Here is an 18961-nt window from a genome sequence, read left to right on the forward strand (position 1 = left end):
TTTAGAACCCCAGCTTTATACCCAACTTCAAAACCGTCCTTGTGCTACGATTATTGAACTATCAAAGCTGTCACTTCTACTAGTCCCCCTTACGATTGCATTATCCATGGAATCGCGTGTATATAATAACTGGATATCAGCGCAACGAGGACTACAAGGCCGCCATTGGTTTAGTGGCGTCTGCTAGCCCGAACCTACCTTACCCTTACCTCTCTCTCCAGGGTGGGAAATAGGATTTATTTTAAACTGGACCCCTGGCCAGGAATAAACTGGTCCATGAAGAGCACGTCGTCTGCTAAGCTAAAGAAGTGGATAGTTAAAATATTTCAGTTAATGTCTGGATTCTGATTACACTTGAATTTTCTTAGTGGTTCCGTGGACTGCTGACACCCCTCCCATTTAATTTTTAAACTGTTAATTTTCCCTGTGCCACCGGCTTATTTCCCGCGCTGCCTCTCTCAGCGTGTGAGAATTCAACCAATCCCGTTTGCGGTAAGTGCTGGTGAAGCAATGGCGGCGCAGTAGTTATCGTTTTTAAAACTTATTATTAAAGGCTAATTATTTTGTAATAAGATATCATTTATTTTTTTAATTAATTCCTTTTATATTTAGAAAGTCTGTTCTTTTAAGGTATAAGCTATTTTAACTGAACTTACTTTTCAAAATTCTCACCATTACGAAGCCATTCATCGCCACGTGGTCGACTCGTACTTCGATCTAGAGTTAAAAAAGTAGGCTTAACATCGATTGAATGGTACTTATTGACAAAGGAGTAAACAAAGTCGTTTATATCATGGTTATTTTTTTAATAAAACAAGTTCAACGAGTATATTTTCACGGAATGGAATAATTATACAATATCGTCAATGATTTTCCATGAAAAAGATGAGACGAACTATGAAACGTTTCACGTAGTGTATTGTAATGTAATGATTACGTAATTATTTATATCAGTCATTTCAAAAGTTGGAAAACTTTCATCTTCGTACAAATTTAGAAGAAACAAAAAACATAATACCAAGAAAGAAAAAAAAAGGAAAAAGGGTTGTAAAAAAACATTATATTTATCACGTAATGGTTTCGACAATGTTCGATGAAACTGTTGAAGTTCTTTGGAATTCTTCTTCGGAGATAGGGAAACATTCCGTTATTGTTAGGAACGTTGATCCTTCCTCAGTCATCGATTGCGAATTGTTAGTTTTTGGTACGGGGACTTCATCCTCATCATCATCATCATCATCGTTTGTGTCTAATCTCATGACGTAACACGGTTCACCATCCGTTCCAATCCAAACACTGGTGTTTTTATCGTGTTTCGTAGGCGGTGGTGGTATTTGGGGTTCAAGGGTTTGAGGCTCAATGATTTCAATATCATTTTTATCACTTTTAGACTCAATTGGTGGTGTAATATCTTCAATAGTGATTTCTTCCACCTCCATCGCAATTGGTTTCGTAGTTAAAGGATTGTTTGTTGCCGTTAACGTATAAGCAGGAGTTGGTGGTGGTTGTGGTTTAACGATGGGTGTGTTTGGGGACTTTTCCTTAACCGAGACTTTTTCAAATACGACACATGGAGGAGGACTTACAACTATCGGCTTCTCAACAACCGGATGAGGAGGACTTGTAATTAACGGTTTCTCAAGGACAGTATGAGGGGAACTTACTTTAGAAGCTGCGGCGTTATCGAGCGAGACAGGGTAAGGAGGTGGTGGTGGTTTCAATACTGGAGTATCATCTTTAGTTGGACTGGGAATTGGTGACTTAACTGGGATGGGGTTCGTGTTATCGTCTTTTGTTGGACAGTGAATTGGTGACTTAACTGGGATGGGGTTCGTGTTATCGTCTTTTGTTGGGCAGGGAATTGGTGACTTAACTGGAACGGGGTTCGAGATAGCGTCTTTAGTTGGACATGGAATTGGTGACTTAACTTGAAGGGGGTTTGAGGTATCGTCTTTCGTTGGACTGGGTACGGCTGAGTGTAATTGCATGGGGGACACGACCATCTTAGGGATTGAAGATATGTCAGTTGAACCGAAAACCGCGTTAATTTTGGGTCTTATTGGTTTATTACGCGCCATGGCTTCTGAAAGCGAAACGGCATTATTAGGTATTCCACGAATCGGCGGACTAATAATTTTGACAGCAGTCAGTTTGTTATTATTAGACACGGAGGTACTGGAGGGATTGTTGACGCGTTGCGGGTTACTGTAAGTTTTTGCGTTCGCGTTAACTAGTTCACTTTTCGGTTGAGACGACGTGACAAGCTGTTGTAGTCTTTGTCCAGGTACAGAATCCGCCGCGATGGTTATTGGAGTGGTATGACGCGCGACAAGGTTCATTTCGCGAGGAGACAATAAGCTTAAACCCGGAGAACGCATTTGTTGCTGTTGAGCCTGGCAGGATTTATACACGTAAACCACGTTACCGTTTCGCAGCTTAACCCGCCTAACAATACAAGGTCCAACTATTTGCCACGCGGCTTCCGCGGCTGATCTTAATTCGTGGTCGCAACTAGGGTCAACTACTTCCGACGGTTGAATTGAATCAACGATTTCCGATATCTCTGACAGTTGTTTTGTTGTTAACAGTTTCAAGTCCTTCTTTGCACCTTAAATTGAAATGAGGAAAGAAAGAATAAGCCTCTTCGATATAACTTGCTTTTCGGCGCCTGCGCTTTAGGCGTTTTGGGTCCAGAGAGTGCGCATAGACGACTATGGGTCAACCCCCTTTTATGTCCCGATAATGAAGGTTGCCTACCCCCGTTTTTACATCGAAGAGGCCTTATTGGCAGGGAGGGATTTGCAAAAGGGAAATACTGAGAAAAATCTCACTTACCATTATTCTTATCACTAAGAAGGGCGTTGATCAAAGACACTTCTTCCTTCTTACCATTGGGTATCTTGTCCTGATAAAGATAAACCATGAAGAGTTTATTACCATGGATTCAAAATTTTCAGTATTTTGCAATGTACCTTAGGCGATAGCGATTGTGAACAAGGTGGTATTTTATCTTCGGAGACCATTGTTTTTAAGGTAGCTAAGGCTCTACTGGCCCCAAAGGTACCAGAGAACATGACAGGCGTGGTGGGTTTATTGGACGCCGGTTTCGGCAGTTGTTTCGCCAATGGTGTTAAAATGGACTTATTAGGTGCCAATGTACCGAAAATTGGCGTTGGAGACTTTTGTAAGTGTGAATAGGTTGAAGTTCGGGGTGCCGTTCGGTGTATGATCTTTTCACCAACTCTCCTTATGGGTTCAGTTCTGTTTAGAGCCACGAACTTAGCCTTCTTTACAGTTGGTGGGTCTGAGGTTACGGGCGGACTTTCTTCGTCAGATCGCGTCATTACGTCAACTTCGACTTCATTGTCGTCGGTGTTTTTACTTCGTAAGATGGACGTTTTCATTTTCTTCTTCTCAGGATCGGCTTCAGGGCCAAGGTGTCGAACTTCTTTAACAATACTAACATCATTCTTCGCTACCTCTAGATCCTTAGATTTCGATGGTACCTCGACTAATTCTTGTTCAAGTGGTTTGGTAGCCACTGGGTAAAGCATTAGAGGTACGCTATCTAATTGGTTGTCAATGAGAGCTCGTCCTTTCAATGGAATTCTGACTAGTTTCAAGTCATTGCTTGATTTCATGGCTGCTTTGGTAATTTCCAGAACGATGGGAACGACAGTGTGGTGAGTCGCGATACCGAGTTTTTCGTCATGGAAACTTTTCTTGACGGCTTCGTTGTAAATGAGGTCGTTTATTCTTCCGTACAGAAGAAATATATCGTTCTTTACGTCCGTGCCTTTGTTTAATGTTAAACCCACCGCGCACAAACCCAAACTCATATTATCCTTGGCTTTCGAAGCGATATTGGTATTGGCCACTATGAACGACTTCAAAACTGTGTTACCCGAAACGACTTGTCTGAAAGATTTCAATATCAATGTCTTTTGAAGTTCACGGTTGGTTTTTCGTTTCTTGGTTGGATCTTTCGGATGATGTTTCTTGAAGACAACGGACACTTCTTCGTCGCTCTTAGGTTTCTCCACAGTTGTTGGAGAGGATGGTAACTCGATGACTTCCTTGGCTGGACTCGATTTCTTTTCATCTGGAGATTTATTAGCGACTGTGGAAGGTTGCAGTGTCTGAGGGGCTTCTTGGGAACGACTGGTGTCATCACTGGACGACATGACCTGGAAGGACGACCCATTTACTGCAATTTGTTCCCTTTGCTTTTTCCTAGATTCGTCGCTAGAGTTTGAATCGTCCAAAACAATTTCGGAATCTTTTTCAGAAATTTCCGGAGTTAGTTTCTTTTTCTTAATGTGTCCGCTGAAGTTTGGATCGTCAACATCTCTCTCATCGTCCAAAGGTAATGGTTCAATCTCAGGTCCGGATTTGCGTTTCTTATTATTGCTTTTGATTTTGGTCTGATTGTCTGAAGCGGGATTTGAGTTACTATCCAACGCGGGAACTAATGAAGTATCTACGTCCATGAACCTTAAGGAGTGTTGCAATTGTTCGAAACGCGAAATTTTCTTCTTCTTCACCTCCGAAGAATAACTGGTTATTTTGGGATAAATTACTGGTCTCTCCGTGACCGTAGTTATGTCTGTAGAAGGGGCACTTGATGGTATATAATCTAAACGATTCACGGCGCTAACCGCCATTAACGCGTCTTGTTCAGTCAGGTCTGGAAAGACCTCGTCAAGGTCCGTTTTACATTCGTACCTTTGTAAGGCGTCAATATACACGAGAGGATTTCGCCAATCAACCAGAAATTGTACCAATTCCGTTTCGAGGATTTTACTTCGCGACCAAACAGTTTTATCGACGATTTCGTAAGCTGGAAGTTTGTCTTTGAAGACGCCATCCTCTGTGGCGAATATGTACGAGTAATTACGAATTTTTCGACGGCGTTTCGACTGTTGACAATTATCACCTTCCGATACGACATTGTTAATGATCCAAGAAGATCTATCGGGCGAATGTTTCAACGATATCTTAATTGGTTCTTCAACTATGGATGCTTTGGGAGTTGCGTGGTTTTTGTGCTTGTTTCGCGGTTTCCTTTCTTCGCACATTTCCTGAAGTTCTTCTTGATCCATTTCGAGACTTTTCAACATTTTCCAGGACAGTTTCTTTGGTCGTTTGGCTCGAGGAGAGCTGTTTTGGTTCTTTCCTTCATCTTGAGGCGAACTTTTAATGCTCGAGTCATTATTATTTTTAGGGGATGATTCTTCCAAATCTATCTCTTTCTTAATTTCGTGGGGTTTGAAATTAATAACTTCCAATTGCGGTGGTTGGTCATCATCTCTCGACTCGTATATCAATTCAGCATTTTCTTTGTTGACCTCCGATGTTTCTCGCGTTTTTTCTTGCGAAACCTTTTCACTTTGTTTATGGACTTCGTCTGATCCACTGTCATCGTCCAACCATACAATTTTGTGACCAGATTCACCATGGACATCGTTTTTGGGTCTATCTTCCAATTTCTTGGTGTCTTTCTCCACTTTGGACTCTTCCTTACGATGCTTTCTACTAGCAGCCAACAATTCCATTCTCTTCCTCTGTCTTTCCATCATCTTTTTCCATGGAGGAACGTAATCGTCCGCCTTCAAGGTACCGACGGCCAAGATAGGACTGTCCTTTTCAATTATTTTCACATTGGGGTCGTATTGAGAAAGAAGACCTATTTTAAGTTCGCTTTTTTGTCCCAGAAACTCTTCGAGTCCTTTGCTCTGGAAAGCCGATTCTACATTGGCGGCTTTGGACTCGACTTTAGAAAGTTCCATGTGACTTCGTAGCGTTTGGTCATCTAGGTTGTTTTTAGTGGGAGTTTCTATTTCTTTGACCGGTTGTTCTTCCAGGTCGTCAAAAATTATCTCGCCTTCGTCGCAAGTACCGGGGGCGGGATCGAAATAGTCGAGGTTATCGTGGTCGGATTCGTATAGGTCTTTGAAGGAACGATTGTCGCCATCCTCCTCCATCGCGACGTCGGGGGAAGTGGCCGCGTTTTCGCGACCTTCTTGTTCCGAAGGCATACCGTATTCGTTGCAATTACCGAACAACTTTTTGCGCCAGCCCTTAATTAGGGTAATGTCTCTAGTTTTGGTGGGGATTATTTTTTGTTTAAAGTCGTTGCTAAGGGACTCCTCTAAAGAATTTTCAGAGTCGCAATCTGAAAAGAACGGATGGTAAAAGGAATGGAAACGAGAAAACTCTCGGGGTTCATGCGAGAAACTCAGGAATTTCACACCATCGATAACGTCGACTTCCGGTTCGTCCCCCGGACGCCTTTGGCCACCTTCTTCTAACTCCGCGGCCAAGCGATTATTAAATGACGAGTCTACTTCAGAGACAGAGCCTTCGTTCGACCATTCCTCATCCCCGTCCCACCATTGCCAATTATTGGTGGTATTCTTCTCCCCGCCGCGACTCTTGGACGATTTGCCTTTTTTCTTACTGGAAGTACGCGAGGCCTTCGTGGACGCGTAATTCGCGGGCAAGCGGTCTAAAATGACTACCGGGTTCAAACGCGAAGATGGGGCGCTAGGTTTCTCTTCTTTTTTCAATAATTTCTTTTCGCAAATTTCTTTCTTGCCAAATAGTTTTGTCTTCGATTGTAACTCTTTTTTCATCGCTTTTGGCGAAGTTTGTTTTAACATTATTTGCATTTACAATTTCTAAGCGTCTGTTTACACGTTTTTCGACAACTTCTAATCACCCTGCTAGAAATAGAAAAGTCCGGTGTAGTGTCGAGCCCCGCCTAAAAATAGTCGTCGATTTGGCTAAACGCGCGAAGCTCGTTAACGACAAAGGGTCACCAATCTATATCGCAAAGCCATTCAATAACTTACACCAAAAAAACAATTTGCAAAATGTTTAAATATCAAAAAGACATCAAGGCCCAAGTCAAATCAGTCTTTTCTATCTACTTTACGACGCTAATCATAGCAACAACAATAAATAAATGCTATGGAGGACTTACCGGCATCACCGGTGATGTCAACGAGAATGTGAGAAACAAAGGACTACGTTATTTTATCACTAACGACAAAAGTAGGCTTAGCGAGATTTCGAGGTCATAGTTCAAACTTAACGCCCGACTATGATGATAGAAAGTGATTTATTAACTCTGGCAAGCCAAATAAAGAAAGAGGTACAAATTATACCCTTTACTTTTCTTAAAACAGTTAAATTTAGTTGTTGTGTAACGCGAAACCTCTTAAGCTAAGTGATATTTGAGATACGATTGATAATTTGTGAAAAATGTTTAAGCCTTGGTCCTAAGAGGATCTCTTTTTTTCAGTGGTTCACTAACTTCACTTAGGCCTATGATGTATAACGATATCTCAGTTTTCACAACTCTCTGTTATATAAACTGGTTGAGACATAAAGCAAAAACTAATGCTCAACTTATTGCAACCGTAATAGAATCTTAGTTAAATTTTAAACACTAGCTTTCAGAGTTTAGACTTATCAAATCGATTTTACAACTTCAGTGCCCCTAAAGTTAGGCTTACTGTGCAGTAACTAGGCTTAATATTTACGCCTTTTATCTTATATATTAATACACTTTGGGCTAAAAACAGACTTAAAGAGAATTTATAAGGGGCTTAAGTACAAAGTAACGCTATAGAACCGTAATTTTAAGTTTTAATTAAGAAAACAATCGAAAAACAAAGGGTACATACCGTGTCACTCCCAGACATCGAAATTTTTTACCAAAGATGGCCGCCGTGAAACACGCAAAAATGCTTTGGTGCATAAATTGACCAAGGCCCAAAGATACAAAGCATTTTCTTACTAAAGTTACGCGTAACAACTAATACGCGACAGAAAGTATATCCGCCACTATATAGACGCCGAAAACAATCGCGATAACGTTATTATTTTCTAATAACCACTACTTATTCCGCAATTAACTTAATCCACAACACCGAACAAATTGACACTCCAATCACCAAGCAACTCCATTTTGTACGAAGAATTTCCCTTCTGTCCTGTAACCACGCTTGTCTGCCTTTAAACGGTTTTCATTAGGCCTTGGCCTCCAAAATTCGTGCATGGTGTGGTGGTAACGCGAACACCATCGTTCCTTCGTGTTCGGTTAGCGGTGAATATTAAATACCAAACAAGTCAAATTATTGTTAATAATATTTCTGAGTGTTTGTGAAACAATAACACGCCAATTGTGATGTCCGAACAAACGATACATGTAAGGAATAACGGTAAGTCTGTTCAATTCCAGTTTTCGCTTAACATTACTTAAACGGCTAGGCCCCTAAGGCTTCCATCTTGTTTTGAACTTTTCGACGCTTCCCTGTAAGACATGGAAATCGGTCTACTGATTTTTGGCCCCAACGAATAGGAAAACAATGATTATAGCAATAATTTCTCAATTATTCAACTTATTTCAATAGCGATATTGCTTATTTTATTCAGAAATTTCATACAACCAACGCGGTTTATAAGATACACTCTACGTAAGTCTGGGCAGGAGCTATATGAATACGATACATGTTTGTTATGATTCTATACGAACATTTACGAATAGGATAATCCTAATCCAAGGATTATAGTGATACGTACGTATCCTAATTCCAGCACAACAAGGGTTAACTTTCAAGAAACATTACGAAATTATATTAACCATTTTAGTACAAATTTAAAGCCAAGTGTTGGTTGAAAAATAGTTAAGAAGCAAAGTTTTGATTTGATAAGATTATTTCGCTAAGCCTCGGACTCGGGTTTACACAGTGAGGGGGGGTTGGCTTCAGGGGGGTCTGACGCGTCGTATGCTCGCGCATTCTTAATTCCCGCCCATTTCTATCAAAGCCCGCCTTTTGTTATTGATGACAGATGAATTTTTAGGGTATCTTTCGTTCAAATTGAATTATTTTAAATTTCTAAACGCCAAATTCGTTATTTTTATAATAAATGGACACAAAAATTATGTTTAAGGCTTAAAAATGTCTCTGAATTTGAATTTCATTTGAAATTCACTGGGCACTATCTCGCGCGTGAGTCGATGTCCGGCGTATTACTCCGCGCTAATTTGGGTGGCTTTGAAAGTGGGTGTGTCAAATCGTATTTTGAGCCAATCGAAACGCTCTTCAAATTATGATTATAAATCGTGAGCCGCGAGTTGAATCCCAAAATCCATAAGGAAGCGCGCGGGTGGCCCATTTTCGGTCTCGAATTTCTAAAGGTACGAAATTATTGTTTTTCTGACGCGTTCTTTAATGTTTATTACGATATTTAATTAATTTTCGTTGTATTAAAGAGTAAATAATTCAAAATAAAACGATACAGTTCTTTTCTTGGGGTTTTTCTTTATTTTTTCGCGTATGTTTATTATACAAGGGTCTTTAATAGGTGAAAGATTAGTTTAGTTCACGCAGCTTCCGCGTAGGCCAGGTGAATATTTTATAGACTTTTTAGTAGAGTAAAAAACCGCGGGTTTATTGTAAATCCACAGGTGTTATCACCTTGATATGGCTGATGAACATAGTCGTATCTCAAAGAATAGTCATCATAATGGTTTAGTCTGCGATCACCAAGCTGCTAAAACAAAACGTAGGCTAACTCAAAGGGCCAAAAAACCCGTACTTTTTGCATTTAACGGTGAAGCTTGGCCTTCCGATGATTCAAATGATTCTGATTACGTTGTAGAACCCACTATGGCTGCTCAGAGACACAGGTTTGATTTGATTTTGTGTATTAAAACATTTGTGTCGATACTCAGTTCAGGGTCGATGTATTATAATTTAAGATTGGACGATTCAGCCATTGAAGGCGATAGTAGCGGGTACGAAGAGAAATCAGACTTATCTCAATGTTTTCCTTCTGATGGTCAAGAAAGTCAAGATAGCGGGACCGAAGTGAAAGCTGACAAAGCTTCCTCCGAAGAATCGAAGATGGAGGAGGAGGAGGAAAAATGCGAAAATTTACATATAAATAATTCCCTTAAAAGCCACTCTAAGGTGAGCCCTTGTCAAAACAGGGTTCATACAAACCGGGAAAACCTCAAGGAAAAATCAGGGAAATAAATAGTTGACAAAAACCTCAGGGAAAACTCAGGGAAATTTAGAATTTTTAGTAAAATTCAGGGAAATTTCGAATTTTTAGTAAAATTCAGGGAAATCAGGGAAATTTACGTCAAACAGGGGCCGAGTAATTAAGCAAAATGTTCGTGAACATACCCCCCTCCTAGGATTAACATTACACCCAACTTTGGAGGCTCATAACTCTGGTTCTACTGGAGATACGGGGATGTCCTTTGAGTATGTTATAGTGCAATTTATCCCCCATCCAACCATACTAAAAACTTAGGGCTACGTCAAACAGGGGCCGAGTAATTCAGCAAAATGTTCGTAAACATACCCTCCATAGGATTAACATTACACTATACTTTGGAGGCTAATAACTCTGGTTCTACTAGAGATACGGGGATGTCCTTTGAGTATGTTATAGTCCTATTTGTCCCCCATCCAACCATACTAAAAACTTAGGGCTACGCCAAACAGGGGCCGAGTAATTAAGCAAAACGTAAACAAACATACCCCCCTCCATAGGAATAGCATTACACCCAACTTTGGAGGCTCATAACTCTGGTTCTACTGGGGATATGGGGATGCCTTTTGAGTATGTTATAGCCCTATTTGTCCCCCATCCACCCATACTAAAAACTTAGGGCTACGTCAAACAGGGGCCGAGTAATTAAGCAAAATGTTCATAAACATACCCTCCATAGGATTAACATTACACTATACTTTGGAGGCTCATAACTCTGGTTCTACTATAGATACGGGGATGTCCTTTGAATATGTTATAGTCCTATTTGCCCCCCATCCAACCATACTAAAGACTTAGGGCTACGACAAACAGGGGCCGACTAATTAAGCAAAATGTTCATAAACATAATCCCCTCCATAGGATTAACATTACACTATACTTTGGAGGCTCATAACTCTGGTTCTACTAGAGATACGGGGATGTCCTTTGAGTATGTTATAGTCATATTTGCCCCCCTCACTCCTTCGTTAACATTGGCTCCATAGGATACTCTATACACGGGAAAAACCTGTAAAATTCAGGGAAGTATATGGGGAAAAACCTGGAAATCTCAGGGAAATTTGTTTTCCAAAAGTTGTATGAACCCTAGCTGTTAAAAATACCCATTTTTTACTTATAAATAATATCATTTAACAATTAAAGAGTGGTAGCCATCAAAATTGGGTAATAAGCGTTCCTAATGGGGCAGCGACGGAAAAGGGAATCATGACAATTAAATTTAAACTCGGTGATAAAGTTAATTCCAAAAGGGGTAGGAAAAGAAAAAACGCCGAACCACCTCCTAAAGAAATAAAGGTCTGTGAAGAAATTAATGCATGCCTTTTCTTCCGTCACTCGTGAGTCAACGTGAAACATTTTATCAAAAAGGTTAAGGAAAAGAAAGCCAAAATCAAAAAAGAGAAAAAACGAGCACCGAGAGCTCTGAAAGAAAAGAAAGTACGGATACGGAAATCCGTCACTTTCAAAGACGCCGATGATAAATGTGATGACGAAACTCGTGTAAAAGTTGAATACGATGAAAGGTGGAGCAAATTAATACCCGAAAATGTTTTACTCAAAATATTTGGGATGGCGATACGAAAAGAAGGAGCCTTTCCCTTCATTAAAAGGTTTTTTTTTAAGATTTGATTCTCCGTTAAAAGTTAAATTTTTTTAGAGATTCTCCGTTAAAAGTGAAATGAAGCCATAAAAAATCTAATTTGAATTTCCCAGAGTGTCTAAAGTATGCAGGTTATGGGAAACAGTGGCGTATAGTAGCACATTATGGGTCAAAGTTGACATGTCCTCTAGTAATTGCCACAAAAAGGATTTAAACGAACTTAATCTGAAGAAATTATGCGAAGAATTTATGTCAAAAACGGAAGATCTGAATTTGGGTGGTTGGGAAAAAAGTCTTACACTTTATGGAATTAAGGTAAGTTAACGTTTATTTTTTAATTAGTACTGGGCGAGTATCATTTTTTAGGTTAATGAGTACCAGGATGCCAGATTGAAAACCAACCTTGAACCCGCCAAAATAAAATTGTAAACCAGCCCAAAAAATCGCCAAAAGATATTTTGAAAAATAGCCCAAAAAAACCGCCAATCGGTATTTTGAAAAACATCCCAAAAAACCGCCAATCTATGTTTTGAAAAACAGCCAAAAAAACCGACAATCAATATTTTGAAAAATAGCCCAAAAAAAAACCGCCTATCTGTATTTTGAAAAACAGCCCAAAAAACCGCCAATCTATGTTCTGAAAAACAGCCCAAAAAACCGCCAATCGATATTTTGAAAAATAACCCAAAAAACCGCCAATCGATATTTTGAAAAATAGCCCAAAAAACCGCCACTATATTTTGAAAAACAGCCCAAAAAAAAAGAAAAAAAAATTTTATCATGAAAATTTGGAATTCCTTTTTCTTTTAGAAATTTCAATGGATATTACATCCTAACACCGTTTATAAAACCCAAAAGGGAAATGTAACCATTTTATTTAGTCACAAATAGAGTAATATTTGCTGAGGGGGGTGAGACGTTATTGGTTTTTCAACCAATGAAATTAACAAGCCAACAGATGGCGTCACCTTCTGGTGGCTATAGAGCTCATGTTAAATTCTGCCGCCAAAATGGCGAATGGGCGGAGTTTAATGTCACCCTCCCCGTAACCGATATAACTCTATTGAGGAATTTTAAGCTGCTGAAAAGGTTGACAGTGCCATTTAGCAGTTTCTTAGAAATTCTAATGATCCTGGCCTATAGAGCTATTTCAGTGGGGGAAAAATTTCGTCTGCTACGAAAATTGGGCCTGCCTTTGAGTGTAGAGGGCGGCCATTTTGTGAGGGTTTCTCTATGGGCAAATAGCATTGGTGACGTAGCCATTACCCCCTCTGAAATAGCTCTATTGGCGGTTATTTTAACTACAGAAAGCCAAATTTCCCGCCAACCGTTTTATTTCCAGCCAGTATTTTAGAGAAGAAGCCCAATTGGCGGCTTTCCAGCCCAATATGGCAACACTGTAGTAACTAAGTTTACTTATTGAGTACTGGAAGTTTAAATGAGAATTTGGACCTTGGCCATGTTTAACAGTTTAATTCACTGGCCTAAAAATTTCGCTAGTCCTTAAGCCTAAAATTTTCACAGGTTCTTAAGCCTTAAAACATTCGAGGTTACCTAAGCCTACAAAATTCGATGGTTCTTAAGCCTACAAAATTCGATGGTTCTTAAGCCTACAAAATTCGATGGTTCTTAAGCCTACAAAATTCGATGGTACTTAAGCCTACAAAATTCGCCTGGTACTTAACCCTAAAAATTTCGCCACTTAACCCTAAAACATTCGCCGGTGGTACTAAACCCTAAAAAATTCGGGTGTACTTAACCCTAAAAAATTCGCCTGTACTAAACCCTAAAAAATTCGCCTGTACTTAACCCTAAAAAATTCGCCTGTACTTAACCCTAAAAAATTCGCCTGTACTAAACCCTAAAAAATTCGCCTGTACTAAACCCTAAAAAATTCGCCTGTACTTAACCCTAAAAAATTCGCCTGTACTTTACCCTAAAAAATTCGCCTGTACTTTACCCTAAAAAATTCGCCTGTACTAAACCCTAAAAAATTCGCCTGTACTAAACCCTAAAAAATTCGCCTGTACTTAACCCTAAAAAATTCGCCTGTACTTAACCCTAAAAAATTCGCCTGTACTTTACCCTAAAAAATTCGCCTGTACTTTACCCTAAAAAATTCGCCTGTACTAAACCCTAAAAAATTCGCCTGTACTAAACCCTAAAAAATTCGCTGGTACTAAACCCTAAAAAATTCGCCTGTACTTAACCCTAAAAAATTCGCCTGTACTTAACCCTAAAAAATTCACGATTATGACAAGTAGTAAAATAGTGCCTATTCTGAATACTGACTTGGTGTGCTCGGATCGAGATACTTGATTCTTTGAAAGGATCAGTACTCGCCCAGTACTAATTAAAACCCTCCCAGGACAAAAAAAATTCCTGTCTTTAACAGGAATTGATATTTTCCAGGCGATAGCTGACAATTGTCCAAAACTTACTAGCATCAATTTAAACCACTGTTCGAAAATGACCTCCGAATGCATCAAATTATTAGCAGACTCGTGTCCAAAATTAAGCTCCATAGATTTATCAGCAGCAGCTCAGGTATTTGTTAGTAAAGTTGTGACGTCTTTAGGCCAATTATAACCCTTCGAACGAAAATTAATTAACGCTTTTGAGTTGTTGTTTTGTCTTTTGTGTCTTCTTAAGCATTCTTCCGTTAATAGTCCAGTCGGCAACTACAGCCTTAAGTACCTGTTTGAAAAATGTGGTCATCAATTGACTCATTTGCTTTTAGCCGAAAATAAAGTTAATAATTTTTTACCCGTTTTCAAGAACATCGCTGTAAGATAAGATAGTTTTACTTCTTCCTTTCTTGCGATGTAATATTGACCAGGTGTTACGTTCGTTCGTTTAGGAGATGTGTCCAAATTTGGTAGCATTGGATTTGTCCAATATTTTGTCCACCAGTTCGATGGTTTTACCTTTAGAGAAATTTCAACAAGGTTGTCCGAAAATTAAAATTCTACGTTTGGCCAATAGTAATATCGCCTTAGCCCCAGCCTCTTTGTCTCTTCAAGCTCGAGCTCCCGGTTTCCCCGAGCTTGAAGAATTAAGTATCGCCGTAACAAAAGAGTACGGATCTTATTTGGGGGACAATGATCTTGAAAGGTATGACGGGAATTGGTTTGTTTTGATGAAGGATTTGCGTTTGATTGGTTTGGATTTCTTTTTTCTTTGCTTTGTTTGTTTAAAGGTTGGTTAAATCAGCGCATAAGTTAAAATTGTTGGATGTTAGGGGTTGTCGAAGTATATCCGTTTCGGGATTAGTTAAAGTGCCAGCTTGGGAAATTGAACATCTTCATTTATCTCAGTGTGCAGCAACAAAAACAACGGACTTGGAACTCATTCTTAAGAAGGTAATTGTTATTATTGGATTCGCGAAATTCATGGTCAGGGATTAGCAAAATTAATGTTGGGAGGTGATTAGCAAAGTTAATGTTGGGAGATGATTGGCCAAGTTAATGTTTAGAGGTGATTGGCCAAGTTAATGTTGAGAGATGATTGGCCTAGTTAATGTTGAGAGATGATTGGCCTAGTTAATGTTTAGAGGTGATTGGCCAAGTTAATGTTGAGAGATGATTGGCCTAGTTAATGTTGAGAGGTGATTGGCCCAGTTAATGTTGAGAGATGATTGGCCAAGTTAATGTTGAGAGATCATTAGCCGAGTTATAAAATGCTCGGAGGTGATTAGCCAAGTTGATGTTTAGCCAAATTAATGTTGAGAGATGATTGGCCAAGTTAATGCTGAGAGATGATTGGCCTAGTTAATGCTGAGAGATGATTGGCCTAGTTAATGTTGAGAGATCATTAGCCGAGTTATAAAATGCTCGGAGGTGATTAGCCAAGTTGATGTTTAGCCAAATTAATGTTGAGAGATGATTGGCCTAGTTAATGCTGAGAGATGATTGGCCTAGTTAATGCTGAGAGATGATTGGCCTAGTTAATGCTGAGAGATGATTGGCCTAGTTAATGCTGAGAGATGATTGGCCTAGTTAATGTTGATAGATGATTGGCCGAGTTAATGCTGAGAGATGATTGGCCGAGTTAATGTCGAGAGATGATTGGCCGAGTTAATGTCGAGAGATGATTGGCCTAGTTAATGTCGAGAGATGATTGGCCTAGTTAATGCTGAGAGATGATTGGCCTAGTTAATGCTGAGAGATGATTGGCCTAGTTAATGTTGATAGATGATTGGCCGAGTTAATGCTGAGAGATGATTGGCCGAGTTAATGTCGAGAGATGATTGGCCTAGTTAATGCTGAGAGATGATTGGCCGAGTTAATGCAGAGAGATGATTGGCCTGGTTAAGGTTGAGAGGTGATTGGCCAAGTTAATGTTGGGAGGTGATTGGCCAAGTTAATGTTGGGAGGTGATTGGCCAAGTTAATGTTGGGAGGTGATTGGCCAAGTTAATGTTGGGAGGTGATTGGCCAAGTTAATGTTCGGAGGTGATTGGCCAAGTTTAATGTTGAGAGATGATTGGCCAAGTTTAATGTTGAGAGATGATTGGCCAAGTTTAATGTTGAGAGATGATTGGCCAAGTTTAATGTTGAGAGATGATTGGCCAAGTTTAATGTTGAGAGATGATTGGCCAAGTTTAATGTTGAGAGATGATTGGCCAAGTTAATGCTGAGAGATGATTGGCCTAGTTAATGCTGAGAGATGAGGTGATTAGCCAAGTTGATGTTTAGCCAAATTAATGTTGAGAGATGATTGGCCAAGTTAATGCTGAGAGATGATTGGCCTAGTTAATGCTGAGAGATGATTGGCCAAGTTAATGCTGAGAGATGATTGGCCTAGTTAATGCTGAGAGATGATTGGCCTAGTTAATGTTGAGAGATCATTAGCCGAGTTATAAAATGCTCGGAGGTGATTAGCCAAGTTGATGTTTAGCCAAATTAATGTTGAGAGATGATTGGCCTAGTTAATGCTGAGAGATGATTGGCCTAGTTAATGCTGAGAGATGATTGGCCTAGTTAATGCTGAGAGATGATTGGCCTAGTTAATGTTGATAGATGATTGGCCTAGTTAATGCTGAGAGATGATTGGCCTAGTTAATGTCGAGAGATGATTGGCCTAGTTAATGCTGAGAGATGATTGGCCTAGTTAATGTTGATAGATGATTGGCCGAGTTAATGCTGAGAGATGATTGGCCTGGTTAAGGTTGAGAGGTGATTGGCCTAGTTAATGTTGATAGATGATTGGCCGAGTTAATGCTGAGAGATGATTGGCCTGGTTAAGGTTGAGAGGTGATTGGCCTGGTTAAGGTTGAGAGGTGATTGGCCAAGTTAATGTTGGGAGGTGATTGGCCAAGTTAATGTTGGGAGGTGATTGGCCAAGTTAATGTTGGGAGGTGATTGGCCAAGTTTAATGTTGAGAGGTGATTGGCCAAGTTTAATGTTGAGAGATGATTGGCCAAGTTTAATGTTGAGAGATGATTGGCCAAGTTTAATGTTGAGAGATGATTGGCCAAGTTTAATGTTGAGAGATGATTGGCCAAGTTTAATGTTGAGAGATGATTGGCCAAGTTTAATGTTGAGAGATGATTGGCCAAGTTTAATGTTGAGAGATGATTGGCCAAGTTTAATGCTGAGAGATGATTGGCCTAGTTAATGCTGAGAGATGATTAGCCGAGTTATAAAATGCTCGGAGATGATTAGCCAAGTTAATGCTCAGGCCATATTTTGTTTTGAACCTCAGTGGAACCATAGCTTGAAAGAGGTGGATCTTTCATGGGCCAATAACACAGACGCGATAGATCAAGGCGTTATATCTCTAAGTTGTACAGACGGCGAGTCTCAATTGGAGATACTCGACGTGTGCGGCTCGGCCATTTCTTTATTCAGCATTCGAAGTGTCCTGGAAAAGTGCAAACGCTTACACACTCTAAACCTAACTTCGTGTCGAGCTTTACCTCGGGGAATTAAACGACTCTACAAGGGAGACGATCTCGATCGGTTACGAGAAGAAATCGTCGAGGGTAAGTTTGACGATGATATTAAAGCCACCGTTGCCAAAAGTGAAAACTAATTAAAAAAAAATAATAAAAAATTAATATTTAATTATCCAACGCTCGGAACAACGTTACAAAAAGATGTGTAATATATTAAGGTAACAAAGAATCTTCTTTTTTCTTTCTTTCTTTTTTATTATCTCTTCTTCGCGAATCGTCTCGTAAAAAAACATACCCCTTGATACGATAACGATCATTCCAATCAAAGTAAAGGAATAAAAACGCCAATTTTTAATTAAAAAATAAGTTACGGAAGGATCGAACGACGAATTATAATTTTTTAATTTAATTTTTTTTTTAATTTCGCGATGAATTACGGTGAATAATAATATTTTAATAAACTATGCGGAAAGGGTTGAAAAGTAGGGCATTATATTTTGAAACGCCCAAATTAAAGATTTGTTAGGTATTTTGTAAAGGATGAACGAAGCAATTAACGAACGAAGAAATTAACGAACGAACATCTTCAAGTGCCGTATTTTCAATGATTGTGTTGTGTTCTTTACGTTCGTATATTCGATTAGACGGGTTATGTTCTTCTTAGGAAAGTGTATCTATCGGTTGGTTTTTAGCAGAGGAAAGTGCGATAACTGCCTGTTTATCGTATAACATCGGTTTTTAGCGGAGAAAAGTGCGATAACAAAACTGCCTGTTCATTATATAACATTTTATTATAATATTCCTTTCGTCATTCGAACATGTTTTTATAAACTCTGGTCCATCATGAAAACATTTTAAATTAGACTAAAAGTGGGGAAAAATATATATAATTGCGCGGCAAGTTAACGGAGCGCGTTTTTGTCGAGTCTGATTCATCGTAATCGTAATTAGAAAGCGGGAACGAACAAACAAACAAACTGTCTTCGATTTCGTTTGTCGAGCCGTAATCCCCGCGACTTTGAGTTTGAGATGAGATCAGCTGCAAACTTTCGAGGAATTTTTCATGAATTGTTTAAAAGAAATTAATATTAATAATACTGTATATTTAAAAAAAATGAAATGAAATAGAGCACTACGTTTATAGCGATGCACAAGCCGTTTTCTCAGAGTATTTATTATAAAAAAGTATAATAATAATAATAAGAGGCTTTTTATAAATATAAGGAGAGAGACAGAGAGTATTTCGTAGAATTCAGATTTTTAAATGAAATGAAAAGAAATAAGATTATTTTACCATTGTACCGCTTAATTTGAAAAAAAAAAAGCGGTACAGTTTATTATTAAGTTATATATTTTTTTGTCTTTTTCGTCGCTCCGTATTCCAAGGGT

At 39.2% G+C, this 18961-nt stretch overlaps 2 protein-coding genes across 8 annotated transcripts; one reads left to right on the forward strand and one right to left on the reverse strand.

Annotated features, from left to right (window-relative positions):
* Positions 1 to 785: 785 nt before the first annotated feature.
* On the reverse strand, positions 786 to 8009 carry LOC149718328 (uncharacterized). Of its 3 annotated transcripts, XM_089841730.1 has the most exons (5): positions 7692 to 8009; positions 6254 to 6725; positions 2973 to 6175; positions 2836 to 2905; positions 786 to 2608 (listed from the first exon to the last, which is right to left on the reverse strand). In XM_089841730.1, the coding sequence occupies exons 2-5, from the start codon at positions 6669 to 6671 to the stop codon at positions 1068 to 1070; spliced, it is 5232 nt and encodes a 1743-aa protein (XP_089697856.1). In that variant the 5' UTR covers positions 6672 to 6725; positions 7692 to 8009; the 3' UTR covers positions 786 to 1067. The 3 variants fall into 3 exon arrangements, with proteins under 3 accessions (XP_089697856.1, XP_089697816.1, XP_089697773.1); XM_089841690.1 differs by having other exon boundaries at positions 2973 to 6722; positions 7692 to 8007; XM_089841647.1 differs by having other exon boundaries at positions 2973 to 6725; positions 7692 to 8006.
* A 51-nt stretch (positions 8010 to 8060) lies between these two features.
* Fbl6 (F-box and leucine-rich repeat protein 6) lies at positions 8061 to 17938 on the forward strand. Of its 5 annotated transcripts, XM_089841977.1 has the most exons (12): positions 8061 to 8228; positions 9479 to 9700; positions 9773 to 9983; positions 11218 to 11370; positions 11443 to 11684; positions 11788 to 11989; positions 14087 to 14227; positions 14327 to 14461; positions 14535 to 14788; positions 14874 to 15036; positions 17380 to 17659; positions 17901 to 17938. In XM_089841977.1, the coding sequence occupies exons 2-12, from the start codon at positions 9495 to 9497 to the stop codon at positions 17909 to 17911; spliced, it is 1998 nt and encodes a 665-aa protein (XP_089698103.1). In that variant the 5' UTR covers positions 8061 to 8228; positions 9479 to 9494; the 3' UTR covers positions 17912 to 17938. The 5 variants fall into 5 exon arrangements, with proteins under 5 accessions (XP_089698103.1, XP_089697962.1, XP_089698064.1 ...); XM_089841836.1 differs by having other exon boundaries at positions 8062 to 8228; positions 17380 to 17938; XM_089841938.1 differs by having other exon boundaries at positions 8063 to 8228; positions 14087 to 14221; positions 17380 to 17938.
* The last annotated feature ends 1023 nt before the right edge of the window (positions 17939 to 18961 follow it).

The sequence above is a fragment of the Phalangium opilio genome, unplaced genomic scaffold (genome assembly GCF_054372755.1).
Source record: "Phalangium opilio isolate 3A_F unplaced genomic scaffold, DU_Popi_V2 ptg000002l_1, whole genome shotgun sequence".
Lineage (NCBI taxonomy): Eukaryota > Metazoa > Arthropoda > Arachnida > Opiliones > Phalangiidae > Phalangium > Phalangium opilio.